Source organism: Cetorhinus maximus, chromosome 6 (genome assembly GCF_964194155.1).
Source record: "Cetorhinus maximus chromosome 6, sCetMax3.hap1.1, whole genome shotgun sequence".
Lineage (NCBI taxonomy): Eukaryota > Metazoa > Chordata > Chondrichthyes > Lamniformes > Cetorhinidae > Cetorhinus > Cetorhinus maximus.
Window position 1 is genome coordinate 111,411,630 of NC_135884.1, and position 19,273 is coordinate 111,430,902.

Sequence of the window (19,273 nt, forward strand, 5' to 3'; positions counted from 1 at the left end):
CCAAAGTGAATGGCCCGCCGCATCCAGGCCGGAAAATCCCGGCTACCTTTTTATCAAATTTAGCTATGACAGAATGGGATGATACTGGTGTGCGCAGAGATAAAGTGGGAATCATTTCAATACCAGTTCTTGACCAGAGTACCCAAAGCAGTGACATAAAGGACAGGCCAGGCTAGCAGCTAAACAGTAAAACCATGTTGTATATATCAACTGCTAGTGTGCAACACCACAAGAGATAAGCTAACTCTAAACATAAAGTTTCATTTAGAGCAATTAAACTGTACATCTTGCATCACCACAATGTTATCTTTTCCTTGCAATGATGCCAAGTGCATGGTGTAACTACAGCTGAACTAGCATTCGTTCAAATATCCACTTTGGGTACAAGACCACAGGAAGTTAATTTCAGACATTTTGTACTTTGCATCTGCTGTAGCATTCCTGCAACTGGTGCAAAGCCAGCCTATCTGGGTCAGCTGCTAAGCCACCTTTGTGATTTTTATGTTATTAAAGAGCTTGCAAGACAGTCTGGGTTTTCGCTTGTATTAGCAACTCTATTTAAAGAACATCTTTAAGATAAAAAAAATCACAAGAAGCTTCACAGGAGCATTTTAAAACAAAATATGACATTGAGCTACATAAGAAGATACTAAGTCAGATGACCAAAACCTTGGTCAAAGAGGTAGATTTTAAGGAGTGTCTTAAAGGAGGAATGCGAATTAGAGTGGCAGAGAGGTGTAGGGTAAGGATTCCAGAGCTTGGGGCCTGGGAAATTGAAGTCATGGCCACAAATGGTGGAGCAATTAAAATTGGGGATGCTCAAGAGGCCAGAATTAGGTGAGCACAGGTATCTTGTAGGATTGTGGTGCTGGAGGAGATTACAGGGATAGGGAGGGATAAAGCCATGTAGGGATTTGAAAATAAGAATGAGAATTTTAAAATCAAGACGTTGACTAGGAGGCAATATAGATCAGTGAGCACAGGAGTGAAGGGGGAAAACAGTAAGATAAAAGTAAAATACTGCAGATGCTGGAAATCTGAAATAAAAACAGAAAATGCTGGAAAAAACTCAGCGGGTTTGACAGCATCTGTGGAGAGAGAAACAGAATTAGGGGAAAATAGGATTTGGTTGAGTTTAAGACACAGGCAGCAGAGTTTTGGACAGGTCAAGTTTATGAAGGGTAGGACCTAGTAGACCAGGCAGGAGCTTGATGGAATAGTCAAGTTTAGAGGTAACAAAGGCATGAACGAGGATTTCAGCAGCAGATGAGCTGAGCCCGGGTGAAGTCAGGTGATGATAGAGGTTGAAATAGGCCGTCTTAGTGATGGCGCAAATACGTGGTCAAAAGCTCATCCCTCGGTCAAATGTGACATCAAAGTTGTGAACAGTCTGGTTTAGTCTCAGACTGTTGCCAGGGAGAGAGATGGAATTGGTCACTAGGGAACAGTGTTTGGAGCTGTGACTGAAAACAATAGCTTCAGTCTTCCCAATATTTAATTGAAGGAAATTTATGCTCATCTAGCACTGGATGTCAGACAAGCAGTCTGATATTTTAGCCACAATGGAGGAGCCGGGAGTAGTGGTGGTGAGATACAGCTGGAGGCCATCAGCATATATGTGAAAACAAACCCCGTGCTTTCCCATGATATCGGTGAGGATCAGCATGTAGATGAGCAATAGGAGGGGAGTATGGCTGATCTTTGGGTGACACCAGAGGTAACAGTTTGGGGACAGGTAGAGAAACTATTACAAGTGATACTCTGGATATAACTGGATAGGTAAGAACGGAGGCAGGTGACTGCAGTCCCACCCAAATGGCCAACAATGAAGAGGTGTTGGGGAAAGATGGGATGGTCAAATGTGTTAAAGGCTGTAGACAGATCAAGGAGGACAAGGGAAGAACGTTTACATTTATTGCAGTCACATATTAGAAATGGCATTAGCAGTCACTCACCCCAGTTAGCAGGGCTCTGCATGTGATTTAAGTACACATTCATGGTGCTCTACATTTCCTGAATTTGAAAGCAATGAGGTTTAATGCTTCTAGCTCACTAAGCAGGAACCTCCTCTGGGCAGTGTTACAGTTCAAGCACAGCAGTGACAGGAAAGAATCAATTTTAAGAAGCTAGAGATATTTCTTACCAAGGATGTGTTTGACGGGTCCAGGTTCAGACTCAATGTAGTCTAACAGGACCTTGGCTGTATCATCCCCCTTAGCTTTAGTGAGATCTAGCAGCTTTCGTGCCTAGCATTGAAATATTAAACACAACAAAAAGAGTATCGCATGAGCTAACAGGAACTATGGAATGCATATACGTCAGCTGGCCATCTTCAAATGAATACAGCTTACATTACAGCAGTGATAACTACCACGGCAGCACAATGTTTTTAACATAACAAAAGGCAATAATTTGCATTTATTTAGTGCTCTGGCACAGAAGAATGGCTGAATATTTCACAAAAAACTGCTCTAAACCAAATTATTTGAGCAAGAATGTTAATCACCTAAAATTGTACCAATAAATCCTGACAGTTTAGTATTTGTACACAGCAAGAATGTTAATCACCTAAAATTGTACCAATAAATCCTGACAGTTTAGTATTTGTACACAGAAGCAACAAGTTCTTGCACTGTTGCAAAAATTGCCTAGAAAAGCATGTCAAAGTCCTATACAGAGCTGTAGACCAAGGGCAGGGGTTGTGAGGAGTGGGGGAGAGAAAGAGAAAAAGTGGAGAGGAGGTGTGGCAAGAGGATCATAAGGTAGCCTTTGAACAGGGAGGAACATAACAAGTTGTAGTTGCTGAGAAGAAATTTGCAGATTGTAGTTACCAATGACAGAACAGACAAAGGGGTGAAGGCATGGCAGACGTTTGATAAGTGGAGGTACATGCCGATGGATGAGATTGTTGAGGTAGGTTTGGGTGATAAAATGGGAGAGACCTGAGAGCAAGGGATTTAGGAGCCAGATGAAGCTTGACAAGGATGGAGGTGAAGGGGAAGTAACAACAAGATTTTGAATGAGTTGTAGCTTGTGGAAGGTGAAAGGCCACAAGGAGACCATCAAACAAATTAAATGATTATAAAAGGCCTGAAGAGAGTTTTGGAGGCAGAGGAAGATACTTCAAGTGCAAGTTGAATCTTGGCAACAGATCACATGTGAGGAGAAAGCCAGGTTTGAGATTGTGCAATACCCAAGGATTCCATACCTCTGGACTTAGCCTGAGGTGACACCCTTGAAGTGTGCAGGTCAATGATGCAAAGAGTTTGTGGGAGACAAATGCCAATACATGCCTTTGCCATTCCTTCACTTTTAAGTATAGATGACCTCCTTAGTATTTGTGTTCTCACTCCTTCTTTAACTGTCCTTTTACTTAAGTACTTTTAAAAGTAGCTTCTATTTCTCTTTAAAATGGCTGCTTGTCTTCATGGAAATGAATGAATAAGTAGAATAGTTATAGCACAAAAGGGGTCCATTTAGTCTGTTGGGTGCATCACACTCCATGATAGCCTTCCCAATTTTTTTGGGTTTTTAAAAAAATGTATTTCTCAGATTATTTCCATGGGACATTAAGTGAAGACAATGGACATACATTGAAATTGTAAAGCACAGTAGACAATTCTGGACATTAGGAACACATGGATGATGTTGCAAGCACAGGTCTAAAAAGGGAAAGTTGGGTGGTGAGCAGTTTGTCAATTGGTGTAGGTGGGTTGATATAACAATTTGAAAGCTTTTTTGAATAAGGAATTTAATGAGGGTGCAGGGGGAGGAAAGAAATGGAGTAGCAGACTGCAGAGGAAAGGAGGATCCTTGAAGGCGCTCAATCTTGAAGGCTGGATCAAGGGTTGGAGAAGGGGTAGGGTTAGGGGGTGGCAGAAAAACACTAGGCAAATATAAAATATCTATACAGAAGTATTTAAAAAGTACAATTATTAACTTAATTTAACTAATCTTCTAACACACAATATAATCAAAATACAAAATAAGCAGCCACATGATATGATTTTATGTCACTCATGAGGCTGACCAAATCTGATGTGGGGAGGTTGCAAATGAATTATAATCAGGCAAGATATAAAATCACATTTCACAATTCCTCTTAATGTGTCCTCTAAGTACAGTTTAACTCATTATTTTGAGGGCTGATGTGTAGCTTGAGAACAATATAAAAAGTATTTTCCTGGCGAGTATAATCTATTCTTTATAATTCTGGATTAAAAAAAATCAGACTACAGATATTACTCAACCCTTCATATTTATGTTCTCACCTCACCCACCCTTACTTAATGGCACAGACAATTCTTTCAGTTTGTGTACCTGCTGGGAAGGTGTATATATTGGCAATTGAACCTCTTCACATTCATATTTTGAAAAATGACCATGTCTATGCAGAAGTTCCAACACAGCTGCAATGTGTCCATGTAGCTTCCTCACTATGTCAGGTCTGTGTTTTTGAAGAGTTTGGGAAGCCAATGATGATAGTGATGCTGAAGATTCGTCAGTCTCTTCTGGAGGCTTATAGTTCCCCAGAATTAAACCAGTCAGTTGCGAGCTGTGAATGACATCTTTCAACACCACAACAAAAAGTTCACAGGCTCTGGTCCCTTTACACGTTATAACGTCAAGGAGATTACGACTGGAACGAGACAGAAGACCTGGCGATTTCACATATTCATATTCCTCCCAGTTCAGAAGATCCCATGCTAATAAGCGATCAAGGATGCTCTCAAAGACTTCCACTGACCCTCTTCCAAGAATTGTGATGAACTGATGTCTTCGTGCCTTAAACAACTGATCGGCATTCATTCCACTTACTGCCCTTATGAGTTTACTTTAATGTTGGTGGATAGCCCTGTGAAAATAAAGAAACAGGTGGATCATGAAGTCTTACTTACAGCTTCAAAGTGAAAATATATTTTTTTAAATTGCATTGTAACAATAGCTGCAAAATCAAGATCAAGATGTAGATTAAGTTTGGATGGAGATAAGAAATAGTAAGGGAATGGAGTCACCGGTAGAGGAGAGACTATAGGCCTGCAAACAGTAGCAACATTGTAGTTGAGAGTGTACATCAAGAAATAAGGGGCTCGTAAGAAAGGTACTGCAATAATTGTGGGCAATTTTAAACTTCATATAGATTGGACAAATCCAATTGGCAAAGGAAGCCTTGAGGATGAGTTTATAGAGCTCATCTGGATATTTGGGACTGTTTCCTAGAACAATAAAATCACAGAATTGTTACAGTGCAGGAGGGGGGGGTCATTTAGCCCATCGTGTCTGCACTGGCTCTCTGAGTGAGCATTTCAGCTAGTGCCATTCTCCTGCCCTCTCCCCATAATACATTCTAGAACCAACCAGTGAAAAGGCCATTTCAGAGCTGGTAATGTGTAATGAGACAGGATTAATGACCTCATAATAAAGGATTCTCTAAGCAAGAAAGATCATACATGAAAGAATTTCACATTCAGTTTGAAGGTGAGAAAGTTGGATCTGAAACTATTATCTTAAACTTCAATAAAGGCAAATGCAATGTATGATGACAGATTTGGCTTCAGTGGATTGGGAAAATAGGTTAAAAGGTAAAATGGTAGATATGCAGTGGCAGACACTTAAGAAGATATTTCATAACTCTCAACAAAGATATATTCTATTGAGAAAGAAAGGCTACCAGAAGGATGAACCATCTATGGCTAACTAAGGAAGATAGGTATGATATCAAAGAAAAGGGTTACAATGTTGTGAAAATTAGTGGTAGGCCAGGAGGTTGGGAAAGTTTTAAAAACCAGCAAAGGATCACTAAAAATAATAGGGGAGAAATTCAAATGTGAGAGTAACCTAGCAAGAAATATAAAAACAAATAGGAAGAGCATCTACAAGTATATAAAAAAGAGAATAGCTGAAGTAAACATTGGTCCTTTAGAGGATGAAATTGTGGAATTAATAATGGGAAATAAGGAAATAGCTGAGACCTAGAACAATTATTTTGCATCTATCTTCACAGTAGAATACAGTAAAAGCATCCCAAGAATAGTAGAAAATCAAGTGGCAAAAGGGAGGGAGCAACTTAAAGCAATTACCAGAGAAAAGGTACTAGGAAAACTAATGGGACTAAAGGTTGACAAGTCTCCTGGATATTATGGACTGCATCAGAGGACCTTAAAAGATGCAGATACAGAGATAGTGGATGCATTGGTTGTAATCTTCCAAAATTCCCTAGATTCTGGAAAGGTCCCAGTAGATTGGAAAACTCCAAAGATTACACTTCTATTCAAGAAAGGAGAGAGGCAGAAAGCAGGAAACTATAGATGAAGTTAGCCTAACTCTGGGAAAATGCTGGAATCAATTATTAAGGAAGTTGTAGCAGGATATTTTGAAATTCAACCAGAGCTTTTTTAATAAATTTGTCAAACTTGATTTCCCTTTAGAGTTCTTTGAGGATGTAACAGGGTGGATAAAGGGGAACCAAAAAGGGGAATAAAGGGGGATAAAGGGGAACTTTATTTGGACTCCAAAAGACATTTGATAAGATGTCACATAAAAGCGTGACATTTAAGAGCTCCTGATGTTGGGGGTCATAGAGTCATAGTGGTCTACAGCACAGAAAAAGACCCTTCGGCCCATTGAGCCTACGCCAGTCAAACAAGTACCTAACCATTCTAATCCAATTTTCCAGCACTAGGCCCATAGCCTTGTATGCCATGGCATCGCAAGGGCACATCCAAATACTACTTAAATGTTATGAGGGTTTCTGCCTCTAACGGTTTCAGGCAGTGAGTTCCAGATTCCCACCACCCTCTGGGTGAAAAAATTCTTCCTCACATCCCTCTAAACCTCCTGCCCCTTATCTTAAATCTACGCCTCCTGGTTATTGATCCCTCCACCAAGGGGAAAAAATCCTTTCTGTCTGCCCTAGCTATGCCCCTCATAATTTTATACACCTCAATCATGACCCCCCTCAATCTCCTCTGCTTCAGGGAAAATAACCCCAGTCTTTCTAATCTCTCCTCATACTCATAACTAAAACTCTCCAGCCCAGGCAACATCCTGGTAAATCTCCTCTGCACTCTCTCTAGTGCAATCACATCCTTCCTATAATGCGGATTCCAGAACTGCACGCAATACTCTACCTGTGGCCTAACCAGTGTTTTATACATTCCAGCATAACTTCCCTGCTCTAATATTCTATGCCTCGGCTAATAAAGGCAAGTATCCCATATGCCTTCTTAACCACCTTATCTACCTGTCCCACTAACTTAAGGGACCAGTGGACATGCACACCAAGGTCCCTCTGATCCTTGGTACTTCCCAGGGTCCTACCATTCATTGTGTATTCCTGTGCCTTGTTTGTCCTGCCCCAGAGCATCACCTCACACTTATCCGGATTAAATTCCATTTGTCACTGATCAGCCCATCTGACCAGCCTGTAATCTAAGGCTATCCTCCTCAGTATTTACCACCCCACCAATTTTCGTGTCATCTGCGAACTTACTGGTCAACCCTCCTACATTCAAGTCTAAATCATTTATATATACCACAAACAGTCATATATTAGCATGGATAGTGGATTGGCTAACTAACAGGAAACAGAGAGTGGGCTAAATGGGTCCTTTTCAGTTTGGCAAAGTGTAACTAATGGAATGACACAGAGATGAGGGGGGAATTTTCCCCATGTCGGGCTGGTTGGTCTGGAGCGGGCGGCTCTGCGCTGCCATTTTACATGTGCGGGTCAATTAAAACCCGCCCAGCATGACACACAGCTGGTAGCGCTCAGCACTACCTGTGCGGGCGGGGTGGGGGGGAGAGGGAGAGTTGGAGCCTGCGCTCCTTCGCGCATGTGCACCAAAGGGTGCAGAAATCTCCCTGAGGCATGGAGCTGCCTCAGGGAGATTAAGAACATATTGAGAAATTTTATTAAAGAAAGTTAAAAATTATTTACACATGTCCCCTCATGTGACATGTTTATGAATTGAACAAAATTTATTTATTTATTTAATGAAACCTTTAGGAAACCTCATCCCGGCCGTGGATGAGGTTTCCTGAAAAATGTGAAGGCCGCTTGGGCTCTTCGCCTGCCCACCGACCTTAAGGTTGGACGTGCAGTGTTGATAATTACATAGTTTTTAAATGGCCTTAACAGGCCTTTGACAGTTTGGCGGGCGCGCAGCCGTCTCTGGCGCAAAAGGTCTGAATGACGTGCGGTAACATCGGGACGCATGCCCGACATCACCACGTGTCATTTTACATGTTGGTGTGCTGGGCCCGCCCCCACACACCGATGTGAAAATTCTGGCCTAGTGCCGGGGCTTTAACTATTTGCAATCCATATTAATGACTTGGATGAAGGGACCAAGTGGATGCCAAATTTGCTGACTTTACAAAGATAGGTAGGAAAGCAAGTCATGAAGAAGACTTGCAGAGTCTGTTAAAGGACACACAGGCCGGAATTTCCTGGCCCCATTGGCGTTTGGCGCCATGGTGGTCAGGGTGGGGGACAATATGATGAGGAGACCAAAAATTGGTTGCGATTGTCCACTCCACCAGTTAATGGTGGGCTGTGTTTTCTGCCACCTCACATCAGGAAGATTATTTTAATACACTTGCATCTAATTATAAGCCCTGCTCGCTGGAATCATCCCCCCACGTCAAATTTACCGCCCATGTAAACGTGACCTCAGAACGGCGTGGTTCATGACTGCCTTTAAAAGGCGTGCACCTGCTGACCTGAACTTCGAGGGGAACTTGGAGGTGAGTGCACACAACCTTGCGCAGCATGCAGAATGTCCTCCAGCCGCTCAGTGACATCCTTGACCTTGGCACCAGGGAGGCAATATACCATCCTGGAGTCATGTCTACCACCGCAGAAATGTCCTTCTGTTCCCCCTTACGATAGAATTCCCCATCACTTTTGCTCTCCCGCTCGCTCTTTTTTCTCCCTCCTTGCGCAGCTGAGTCATTCGTGGTGCCATGGAATCTGCTCTCGCTGCATCCCCTGAGAAACTATCTCCCCCAGCAGTATCCAAAATGGAAAATCTGTTAAAGAGGGAGATGGACCCAGGGGTCTCCTGCACTACCAGCCTAGTGCTTTTACTCTGTCTGGTGGTCACCCATTCCAGACAGACTGAAGGAAATACTCAAGCCCATGCCAGCAGGGTTGGGGGGGCGGTGGTGGGGGGGGGGGGGTGGAGAGAGAGAGAGAGAGAGAGAGAGAGAGAGAGAGAGTGCGAGGGAAGTGGTCACGCGCTTAGAAAAGTGTTCATTCTTCCACAACTGAGACCATTCAGTTGCAGCTCCATTGACATGCTTGGAGTCGGGCATCTGAAGCTTTTCTGCCCCCTCAAACAATGCAAGAGCATGAAAGTACCACCAAATGCTCCAGAACCTTTGACCCCTTGGACGCAAATTGCAAATTAATGTGCGTTTAGGCAGCAGAGCAATAGCCCAACCAGGCAAGTTTTACAATCCCCTGGCTAAAGCTGGCCATGGAGCAGTCACTGGTGGAGGTGCTCACAGCCACTTGCAATGTCGTTATTAAGGCTTGGATCAGTATCCATTATGGTTCAAGCTAACAGTGCAGCCTTGCAGCGCAGGTTCGGAGACTGCCTGCGCCTGAGCTGAGAGCAAAGCATGTGGTCAAGTGGCCAAAGCTGCTGCCAATCGGTCAGGTGGAGTGCGGTGGAGGTGGGTGGGATTTCAGACAGCCAATGAGTGCACTACACACTGGCCATCCAAGTGGTGGCCAGCACTCTCCTGCATGCATGAAGAGGCCTTCAGACTTAACCAAGAGAGGTTCTGAGTACATTCATGCTAACACACGTCTCTCTCTCTCTCTCTCTGATCCTGCAGGAGAACATCAGGATCGTGGAGCCTGGTGATTCTGGCTTACAGAGACCAGAGAAGAGGAGGATGAGAGAGGCAGAGGCACCTGGCTCGGCAAAGGGAGGAGCACCTCCCTCAAGACGAAGGGATGGTATGGCCTGCTGTGTACACAGCTGAAGATTCACAGCAAGCTGTCGCTCGTAGGTGCCTCGCTAGACCCAGGGTCTATTGATGTTACCTGTCATTCTTGCAGATTACTGAAAACCAGTGTCACCGAAGACTGCTCATGTCTAGGGAAATGGTTGGTCACATATGCCACCTACTGCAGGATTTGGTGCCATGGGGATATGGAAGGCATCCACTGCCACTGGCTGTGAAAGTGACCATGGCACTCAATTTTTAATGCCAGTGGCTCCTTCTAGAGCTCCAAAGGTGACCTGTGTGGGATCTCGCAAGCCTCCACGCACAGAAGAAGGTCACAGACATCATCTTTGCAAAGGCACAGAACTTTATGCATTTTTCCTGGGATCAGGAAAGCCAGGAAACAAGAGCGCTGGGATTTGCACAGATCTCAGGTTTTCCACAAGTGCAGGGTGCCATCGACTGCAGTCACGTGGCGCTTAGATTTCCGTGGCAACAAGCAGTCAACTACGTCAACTGCAAGGGCTTCCACTCACCGAACGTTCAGCTGGTATGCGACGACCACAAACACATCCTGCAGGACTGTGCATGATTCCCAGGGAGTGTCCAGGACTCCTACATTCTTAGGAGGTCTCACTCTGATCCCTGACATCTTCCATCGTGGAGGACAATGATGAGATGCAGTGAAGACACTCCACAGAACTTCACATAGCCTCTGTGAATGTCTGACTCCTGTCTGACTGAGGGCAGCTCGCTTGTGCTCTGTGAGCAGAGTCATGTCATGGAGATGCAGCCTCGAAACTGATCCTTTAGCATCTGACCCCTTCAGGAGCACAGCATCACCAGTCACAGATGCTGATGAAATGAGGGGGCCAGCCCCACAAAGGTGCTAAGAGCACACAGAGAGAATGATGGAATCCTGTGAAGCCTGCCCACGACATTATGGCAGCAATGGTAAGCACCATCGACGTGCTGGCATCACTAATGTGTCCAGTGAGTGTGAAGCCAGACCATCAATTTGCTCTGAACATTACACACTGCAGAGGGAAGAGGCCCTGGACTGTGATACCTGTCTTTATCTTGTGCAGGAACCAAAGTTTCACATCTGCATGGCACAAACACTGCTCATCATTACAAAGAAACAGGCAAGGAGACACTCTTGGGAGTTTATTATTACAATAATGAACATTATATACAAGTGATTAGCACCCGTGCCCAGGCTGTGCAACTACATCTTCTTAATCTTCCTAACCCTGCTGCTACATTTTGGTGCTTCCCCGACATCCACAGCGGAGGTGGAGGCAGCCTGCTGATTATTACGCTCTGTCTGTGATTATCTTGGCGGACGTCCTCTAGAGGGCTGAGACCTGGAGGGCCCCGGAATGCTTTTGGGGTCCTACAGTGTGGCAGTGGCACCCTCCTCGGCACAGAAAGAGGGGATTCGGATGGGCCAGACACTCCAAGAGTCACCTGGGTGGATGGTTCTGGGATGTGCACCTGCCCAAGGGCCCCTGGCTGACTCAATGAGGAGAAGGGGAAGCTGGAGTGAGATCAAGCTTCCCTGCACCCCTCTCACATTGGCACTGTTGGAGGCCAACTATGGTGTCAGCGATGGAGTTCAGCCCACGTAGAAGTGCAGGACCAATGTCCTGGACTAAGGTCTTCATGGCAGCCGCCATCCTACCAGTGTTGACCTCGGTGCGTTGACATGTTGGCGCTATCACCTCAGACTGAAGGTGGACAGGCTCTTCCATTGTGCCTTGCAATCTGAGGAGTGCAGTGGACATCCCTTCCTGATGTTCCCGAGTTTGCCTTTGCAGCTCCAGCAACTGTGACATGACTGAGTCCAGAGGCTCATCATCTGACTCGGACTCAGCAGATTTCTAGCCTTCAGCAGTCCTCCGAGTGCAGGAAACCTGGGAAGCCTCGCCGCTGTGGATCAGACAGTGCGATGTGCTCCCCAGATTGTGAACCTAAGGCTACTCTAGAGCTAGGTCCCACCGAGGGGTGTGTATCTGTGCTGGTGGAGGGTATGGGTGAGCACTGTGACAGGTCTGATGTTAGGATGTCATCAAATTCTTCTTCTGAGATGTCTTTGGGGCTTGAGTTGAGGACCTGGGTCGAGGATCACCTCAGCTGCTTCCCAGCTGTGCCTGTGAAAGCGAGGAGAGATAATTAGTGCATGGTAGGAGACTGCAGAACAGGGGAACTGACTCACAGCACGGCTGTCTGATGGATGTTGCACTGCTGGATCCTCACTTAGTTGAGCTCCATCGACCTCACCATCAGCACAGGGATGGTCCTGATCGTCGCCGGCCAGCTGGATGACTCTATTTTCAAAGTCTGTGAGGACCTTGGTGTCAGACGTTCCTTCACTGGTTTGTGACCTCTCCCTTTTGTTGTGTGCCAGCTTGTCCTGCGTGAATACAGATGGAGAGAGTGTAAGTAGGACGCCTGCCAGACCAGATGAGAACGATGCCTGGCATGTGTGGGTGGTGAGTGGTGCCATGGATGGGATGAGAGCACGATCCACAGGACAGATGAAAATGTGTGTGAGAGAGTGAATGGTAACGTTCCTTGAACTGGCAGTAAGTGAGATCCCTGTGGATTTGTAATGGGTTTGTGAGTGTATGAGTTGAGATTGGTAAGAAGAGTGACTTACCTTGGCGGAACGGAGCAGATCATTCATCCTCTTTTGCAGGGCGCTGGTGCTGACCACTGCTGCCACCACCTCCCATGCTGGATTTTTCACGTTGCTTGCTGGTCTTCCCCCAGAACAGGGGTAGAGGACTTCACTGCGGGCCTTCACTGCATCCAGCAGGCACTGAGGGATGCTTTGCCAAATTTGGGGGCAGCATGTTTCCTCCCTTTGGCAGCCATGACTTTGCAGCAGCTTCCATTCCCTTAGAGAGAGCTAGCCCTGTGCAGGGGCACCCTTTAAATATGGCGCCTGGATTACTGAAGGCCTGAGGTGACTGTGGGACAGACGAATCAGAGGCTGCCCAGCCAGCGATCCAGCGTGTTTCCCAGGAATGCATTATTAATGAGGCAGAATGGAACGATACGGTGCAAAAACCTCCCATTGCGGCCAGCGGATAAAATGTCCTTTTTCCTGGTCACTACCGCACCTTGTGCAAATCTGGGACGATTCTGCCCAGAGTCAGTGCAGCTGTTCAGAGAGGGTTCACTAGGTTGATTCCCGGGATGAAGGGGTTGTCTTACAAGGCTGAGCAGATTGGGCCTATACTCATTGGAGTTTAGAAGAATGAGAGGTGATATTATTGAAATATGCAAGATTCTGAGGGGGCTTGACAGGTTAGATGCTGAGGGGGTTTCCCCTCATGGGGGAATCTAGAATTAGGAGGCACAGCTTAAATACAAGTGGTCTCCCATTTAAGATGGAGATAAGGAGAAATTTCTTCTCTCAAAGGGTTGTTCATCCTTGGAATTCTCTATGCCAGAGAACAATAGAGGCTGGGTTATTGAATATATTCAAGGCTGAGTTAGACAGATTTTCTACCTACAAGGGAGTCAAGGGTTAAGGGGGTGGAAAAATGGAGTTGAGGCCACAATCAGATCTCAATGAATGGTGGTGGGGGCTCGAGAGGCCAAAAGGTCTACTTTCTGCTCCTAATTTTTATTTTATGTTTTTATTTGATGCAGCCGCTGTTTCACAATAAAGATTCAAAGACATTTCTATGACCGAAAAGCAATTTTTATTCACTAAACAGGAAAGCACCCTATGCTTGCAAAATATACTTTCGGGATGGAGGAGGATGTGAATGCAAGTGGTGAAACGGGAAGTACGTGATGAAATATTCTTCAATAGATTTTGCAGATACTATAGCCAAATTATTAGGTCATTTAAAAAACCCCAAAAATCTTCAACAGAAATGAGTCACTTTTCATTAAATCAACTAATTTTAAAATGTTACAACTGTAACAAATATTGAAAATCTTAACTTTTAAAGACCCATAAAAGGAGTCGTGGATGATCCATAAATCGCAAAAGGCCTATTTTGAGCATGTGATTAAATGTAATCAGTAAAGTGTTAATTGCTGAAAAGCTGCAAACCTCTGATTATCTCAAACAAATTTTCATCTTCACTGTTTGGGCAGTAAACTAGTGAAGAGAAATGCACACATTATATAGCCTGCCTGCTTTTCATTCCTATTTGAATCTGCAGCAGAGATTTGATTTTTTTTGGAGAGATTTCTTTTGACATTTTGCCTGCACAGCTTTGGACTTCTTCAGTTACTGTGAAATGACTGGGAAATGTTGACTCCACATCTCCTTTGAGGGTTTCTCAGGAGCAGGAATGACATTTTCCATAGGTATACCTTTGTATAAGATTACATGGAGGAGGAGGAGAAGGAAGAGTAGCAAAAGATGGGGGAAAGAACGGCACTATAGCTTTTAAGGAAGACACATCCATCAGATATTTACCCATTCTCACAGGAATGTACAGGCAACATAGGCCCTATGAAGAACCTAGTGAGTAAATATGTACTCAAAAACTGCACTTTACCAAACAGGTAATAAGAAAGCTCCATCGATCATAGTTTTTGCTGTGACTAGGCAGGTAACAAGCTAGGGAAATTCATCCACTATCAGGGTAAGTAACAATGAGCTACAGCCCTTCAGTTTTACAAAGTTGTTGACTTTCCCCAAGATCCCAGATGCACTATGTGGAACCAATGTTGCTTTGTGAGCTTCAGTAAACAGCTCCCTCAATAGGAAGGGCTTCCACTCCCTGAATGTAGAGATTGTGTGTCACAACATTGCAAAGGGCCATGCAAGCCAATGAGAAATTTGCTGAAATTTTTCAAGTTGCGTAGATCCTTTGAAAGTTCACCCTCCCTGAACTCTTCACAAAAAATCAAATCAAATCAACGAGTGGCTTATGGGTTGCTAAGCCTATTCCATCTTCACATAGATAATAATTCCACCACTAAGACAACACATTATGTCTTTTTGCTCCTAGATGAAGATATCAATATTAATCATCTGATTGAATAAGTCAGCATGAAATAGATGAACCCTTTCCTATATGGCTGTAACCTCCATGAATTACAAAGTATGGCTTAAGCTCTATTCTATTGTATTGCAACAAAGTCTAAAGTGAACACATGCCAACTTATGCCTTCTTTAACAGCAAGCTTCCTTTTGGTAGCTCCACATGCCTATTCTAGTGCTTCCCCTAAGTGCAGCCTGAGGGTCAGTATGTCACACAAAGAGCTCATGTTTTACAAAAAGGTCATGAGGCTAAGGTGACCCTTCTCTCAGGGCAACGTGCTCCTGGGAAACATTGTTGGCTGTATCACCAGTGCTTGCTCCTAGCAATTTTAGTGCCATCTCCCATCTGATATTGGTGTAGTGCTTGGAGGGGGAAAGCTGAAGGCTTGACGTACATTCCTGTCCTAAAAGACAGGATTCAAGCTGGTAAACTCCAGCCATTGCCATTTCATTCAACCTTGGGTCTGTGGTCCCACTCATCAGCTGGTCTAACAGCGGCTATCAGCTCCTGAAAACAAACAAGAAGAAAAAGCAGTATGCCTTCTGGCCACCAAGGTCTGAAAGCCGGTGTATGGAAAGTACCATCTATTCTGTCCCCACCTACTACCAGTCTACGCTTCCATGGAAGTGGAGGAACTGACTGATCCTCTTCTTAGGTGGCAGTCTGTTGCAAATTCCAATGAAGCTGCCATGTGTTCCACTAAAGTCCGCACTGAAGGAAAAGCACCCCTAATGCTACAAATGAGGGAAGTGGACTCTAGGATTACAGATGTCCTTTGCTGAACATCCTCAAAGACTGACCCCAGAGATGTGAGGTGCCTCAAATACTGTTCTTTTCAGGCCAGTGCCCATGAGATCTCAATCACAGACTATGAGGTCATGATAGCCTGCTCCTTATCCTTCACAGGGAAGGTGCTACATCCTCCCCCACTCTCCAGGCTTTCTTGGGTGGTTTGGATTTTTAAAAATTAATTTCTGAAATGTGGGTGTAATTTGGAAGGTCAGCAGTTATTGTCCATCTCTAATTACCCTTTGAGCAGTTAGTGGTGAGCCACCTTCTTAAACTGCTGCAGTCCATGTGTTGTAAGTACTCCCAGAGTCTATTTCTTATTTTAAGAACGACATTACATATTGCATACTCAGTGTGCAGCTCATAGCATCCTTCCTCTCGCATCAGAGTAAATTTATAGTTAAAGCAACTGCTTTCTTGCTTCTAAATTGATTTGGCATTTTTTTGGGGATTAGTATAAAGGCTGATCTATATTCCCATTGAGATTTATATAACAGAAAACAGAAAATATAAACATGGGTAGGCCATTCAGCCCTTTGAGCCTGCTCTGCCATTCAATATGATCCTGGCTGATCCTCTATCTCAACGCCATATTCCCACTCTCTCCCCATACCCTTTGACGCCTTTAGTGTCTAGAAATCTATCTATTTCCTTCTTAAATATATTCAGTGACTTGGCCTCCACAGCCTTCTGTGGTAGAGAATTCCACTGGTTCACCACACTCTGAGTGAAGAGGTTTCTCTTCATCTCAGTCCTAAATGGCTGACCCCATATTCTGAGACTGTGACTCCTTGTTCTAGACCCCCCAGCCAGAGGAAGCATCATCCCTGCATCCTGTCTGTCCATCCCTGTCAGCATTTTAAACGTTTCAATGAGATCCCTCTCATTCTTCTAAACTCCAGTGAATACAGGCCTAGTCAACCCAATCTCTCCTCATATGACATTCGTGCCATCCCAGGAATCAGTTTGGTGTACCTTCCCTGCACTTCCTCTATGGGAAGCATATCCTTTCTTAGGTAAGGAGACCAAAACTGCACACAATACTCCAGGTCTGGTCTCACCAAGACCCTGTACAGCTGCAGTAAGATATCCTTGCTCCTGTACTCAAGTCCTCTCGCAATGAAGGCCAACATACCATTTGCCTTCTTAACTACTTGTTGCACCTGCATGCTTGCTTACTTTCAGTGATTGGTGTACAAGGACACCCAGGTCCCTTTGCACATCAACATTTCCCAATCTATCATCATTTAAATAATACTCTGCCATTCTGTTTTTCCTACTAAAGTGGATAACTTCACACTTATCCACGTTATACTGCATCTGCCATGTATTTGTCCACTCACTCAACTTCTCTAAATCTTCATGAAGCCTCTTAACACTCTCCTCACCGCTCACATTCCCACCAAGTATCGTGTCATCAGCAAACTTGGAAATATTACAAAAATTTTTGTTAGAAAAATTTTTTTTACAACTATATATTTTTTTCTTTTCCCTCCTATTTTAAAATTTATTTTGATCTATTGTTTCATCTCCACCTTTTAGCCCATTTCGATCCCTTCACCCCACCCCACCCACACTAGAGCCATCTGCCACTAGCTTGCTTCCCTTAATATCCCCATTAGCACATCCTTTAGATAATATCACCACCGTCAACACCCCTTTGTCCTTTTACAGTCCACTTTTATATTCCTTGCAAGTTTACACTCATGCTCTATTTTTCCCCTCTTAATCAATCTGTTGGTTCTCCTTTGCTGAATTCTAAACTGCACCCAATCCTCAAGCTTTCTACTTTTTCTAGCAATTTTATGTGGCTCCTCTTTGGATTTAATACTATCCTTAATTTCTTTTATTAGCCATGGTTGGGCCACTTTGTCAGTTGTGTTTCTGTGCCAGAAATGAATGTATAACTGTTGCAATGCATAATTCATTCCTTAAATATTAGCCATTGCCTATCCACCATCATGCGTTTAATGAAGTTCCCCAATCTATCTTAGCCAATTCATGCCTCATACATTCGTAGTTTCCTTTGTTTAGATTTAGGACCCTAGCTTTGGATCGGACTACTTCACTTTCCATCCTAATGAAGAATTCTATCATGTTATGGTCACTGCTCCCTAAAGGATCCCCACAACAATATTATTGACTAACCCCTTCTCACTGCGCAATACCAAATCTAGGATAATCTGTTCCCTAGTTGATTCCTCAAAGTAATGGTCTAAAAAACCATCTTGGACACACTCCAGGAATTCATCCACCGCAGTATTATTGTTAATTTGGTTTGCCCAGTCTATATGTTGATTAATTTCACCCATCATTACTATAGCATCCTTGTTACATGCATCTCTAATTTCCTGTTTAATGCCATCCCCTACCATACTACTACTGTTTCGAGGCCTATGGACAACTCCCACTAATGTTTTCCACCCCTTGTTGCTTCTTCGCTCCACCCAGACTGATTCCACATCTTGATTTTCAGTGTCAATACCCTCTCTCACTATTGCACTGACTTTTTCTTTTACTAACAACGCCACCCCACCTCCTTTTCCTTTTTGCCTGTCCTTCTTAAATATCAAGTACACTTGGATGTTCAGTTCCCAGTCTTGGTCACCCTGCAGCCACACCTCCGTAATCGCAATCATATCATACCCATTTACATTTATTTGCGCTGCTAATCCATCTACCTTATTGCGAATGCTCCATGCATTCGGATGCAGTGCTTTTAGACTTGTCTTTTTTACATTTTTATATATCTTTTTTGTAATATGGCCCTATTTGCTGTCAGCCCTTGTTTTTCCTCTGCGTTCCACTTTTCCTTCCTACTTTTCAGTCTTTCATTCCTATCTTTGTTTCACTCTCTTTTGTCTGCCCGCTCAGGTTCCCATCCCCCTGACACTCTAGTTTAACCCTCCTCCACAGTACTAGCAAATATCTCTGAGGATACTGGTCCCGGTCCTGCTGGAGTGTGACCCATCCAGCTTTACAGGTCCCATCTTCCCCAGAATCAGTCCCAATGCCTCAGGAATCTAAATCTCTCCCTCCTACACCATCTCTCCAGCCATGCATCGATCTGGTCTATTCTCCTATTCTTGATTTTGCTAGCACATGGCACTGGGATGAATCCTGAGGTTACTACCTTTGAGGTCTTGCTTTTTATTTCCTAGCTCTATACATTCTGCTTTCAGGATCTCATCCCTCTTTTTACCTATGTTGTTGGTATCAATATGAATCACGATCTCTGGCTAATCATCCTCCCCTTCAGAATGTCCTGCAGCCACTCAGTGACATCATTGACTCTGGCACCAGGGAGACAGCATACCATCCTGGAGTCACGTCTGCCAATACAGAAATGTCTATCTGTTCCCCTTACAATAGAATCCCCCATCACTATTGCCCTCACACTCTGTTTTCTCCCCCTTTGTGCAGCTGACCACTCATGGTACCATGGACTTGGCTCTCGCTGCATTCCCCCGAGAAACCATCTTCCCCCAGCAGTATCCAAAATGGAA

The 19,273-nt window shown here is 44.2% G+C and overlaps 1 protein-coding gene across 9 annotated transcripts in view; it reads right to left on the bottom strand.

The window, feature by feature from the left end:
- Window positions 1–19,273, bottom strand: part of nod2 (nucleotide-binding oligomerization domain containing 2) — a 66,787-nt gene that overhangs the window by 39,032 nt on the left and 8,482 nt on the right. For all 9 annotated transcript variants that reach the window (XR_013576917.1, XR_013576919.1, XR_013576918.1 and 6 more), the window contains exons 2-3: window positions 4,321–4,855; window positions 2,144–2,246 (exon numbers count right to left, since the gene is read on the bottom strand). Coding sequence is in view for 6 of the 9 variants with exons in the window: in XM_078544295.1 (XP_078400421.1) it covers window positions 2,144–2,246; window positions 4,321–4,809 (592 nt within the window). In the remaining 3 variants the exon portion in view is untranslated. The remainder of the gene's footprint in view (window positions 1–2,143; window positions 2,247–4,320; window positions 4,856–19,273) is intronic.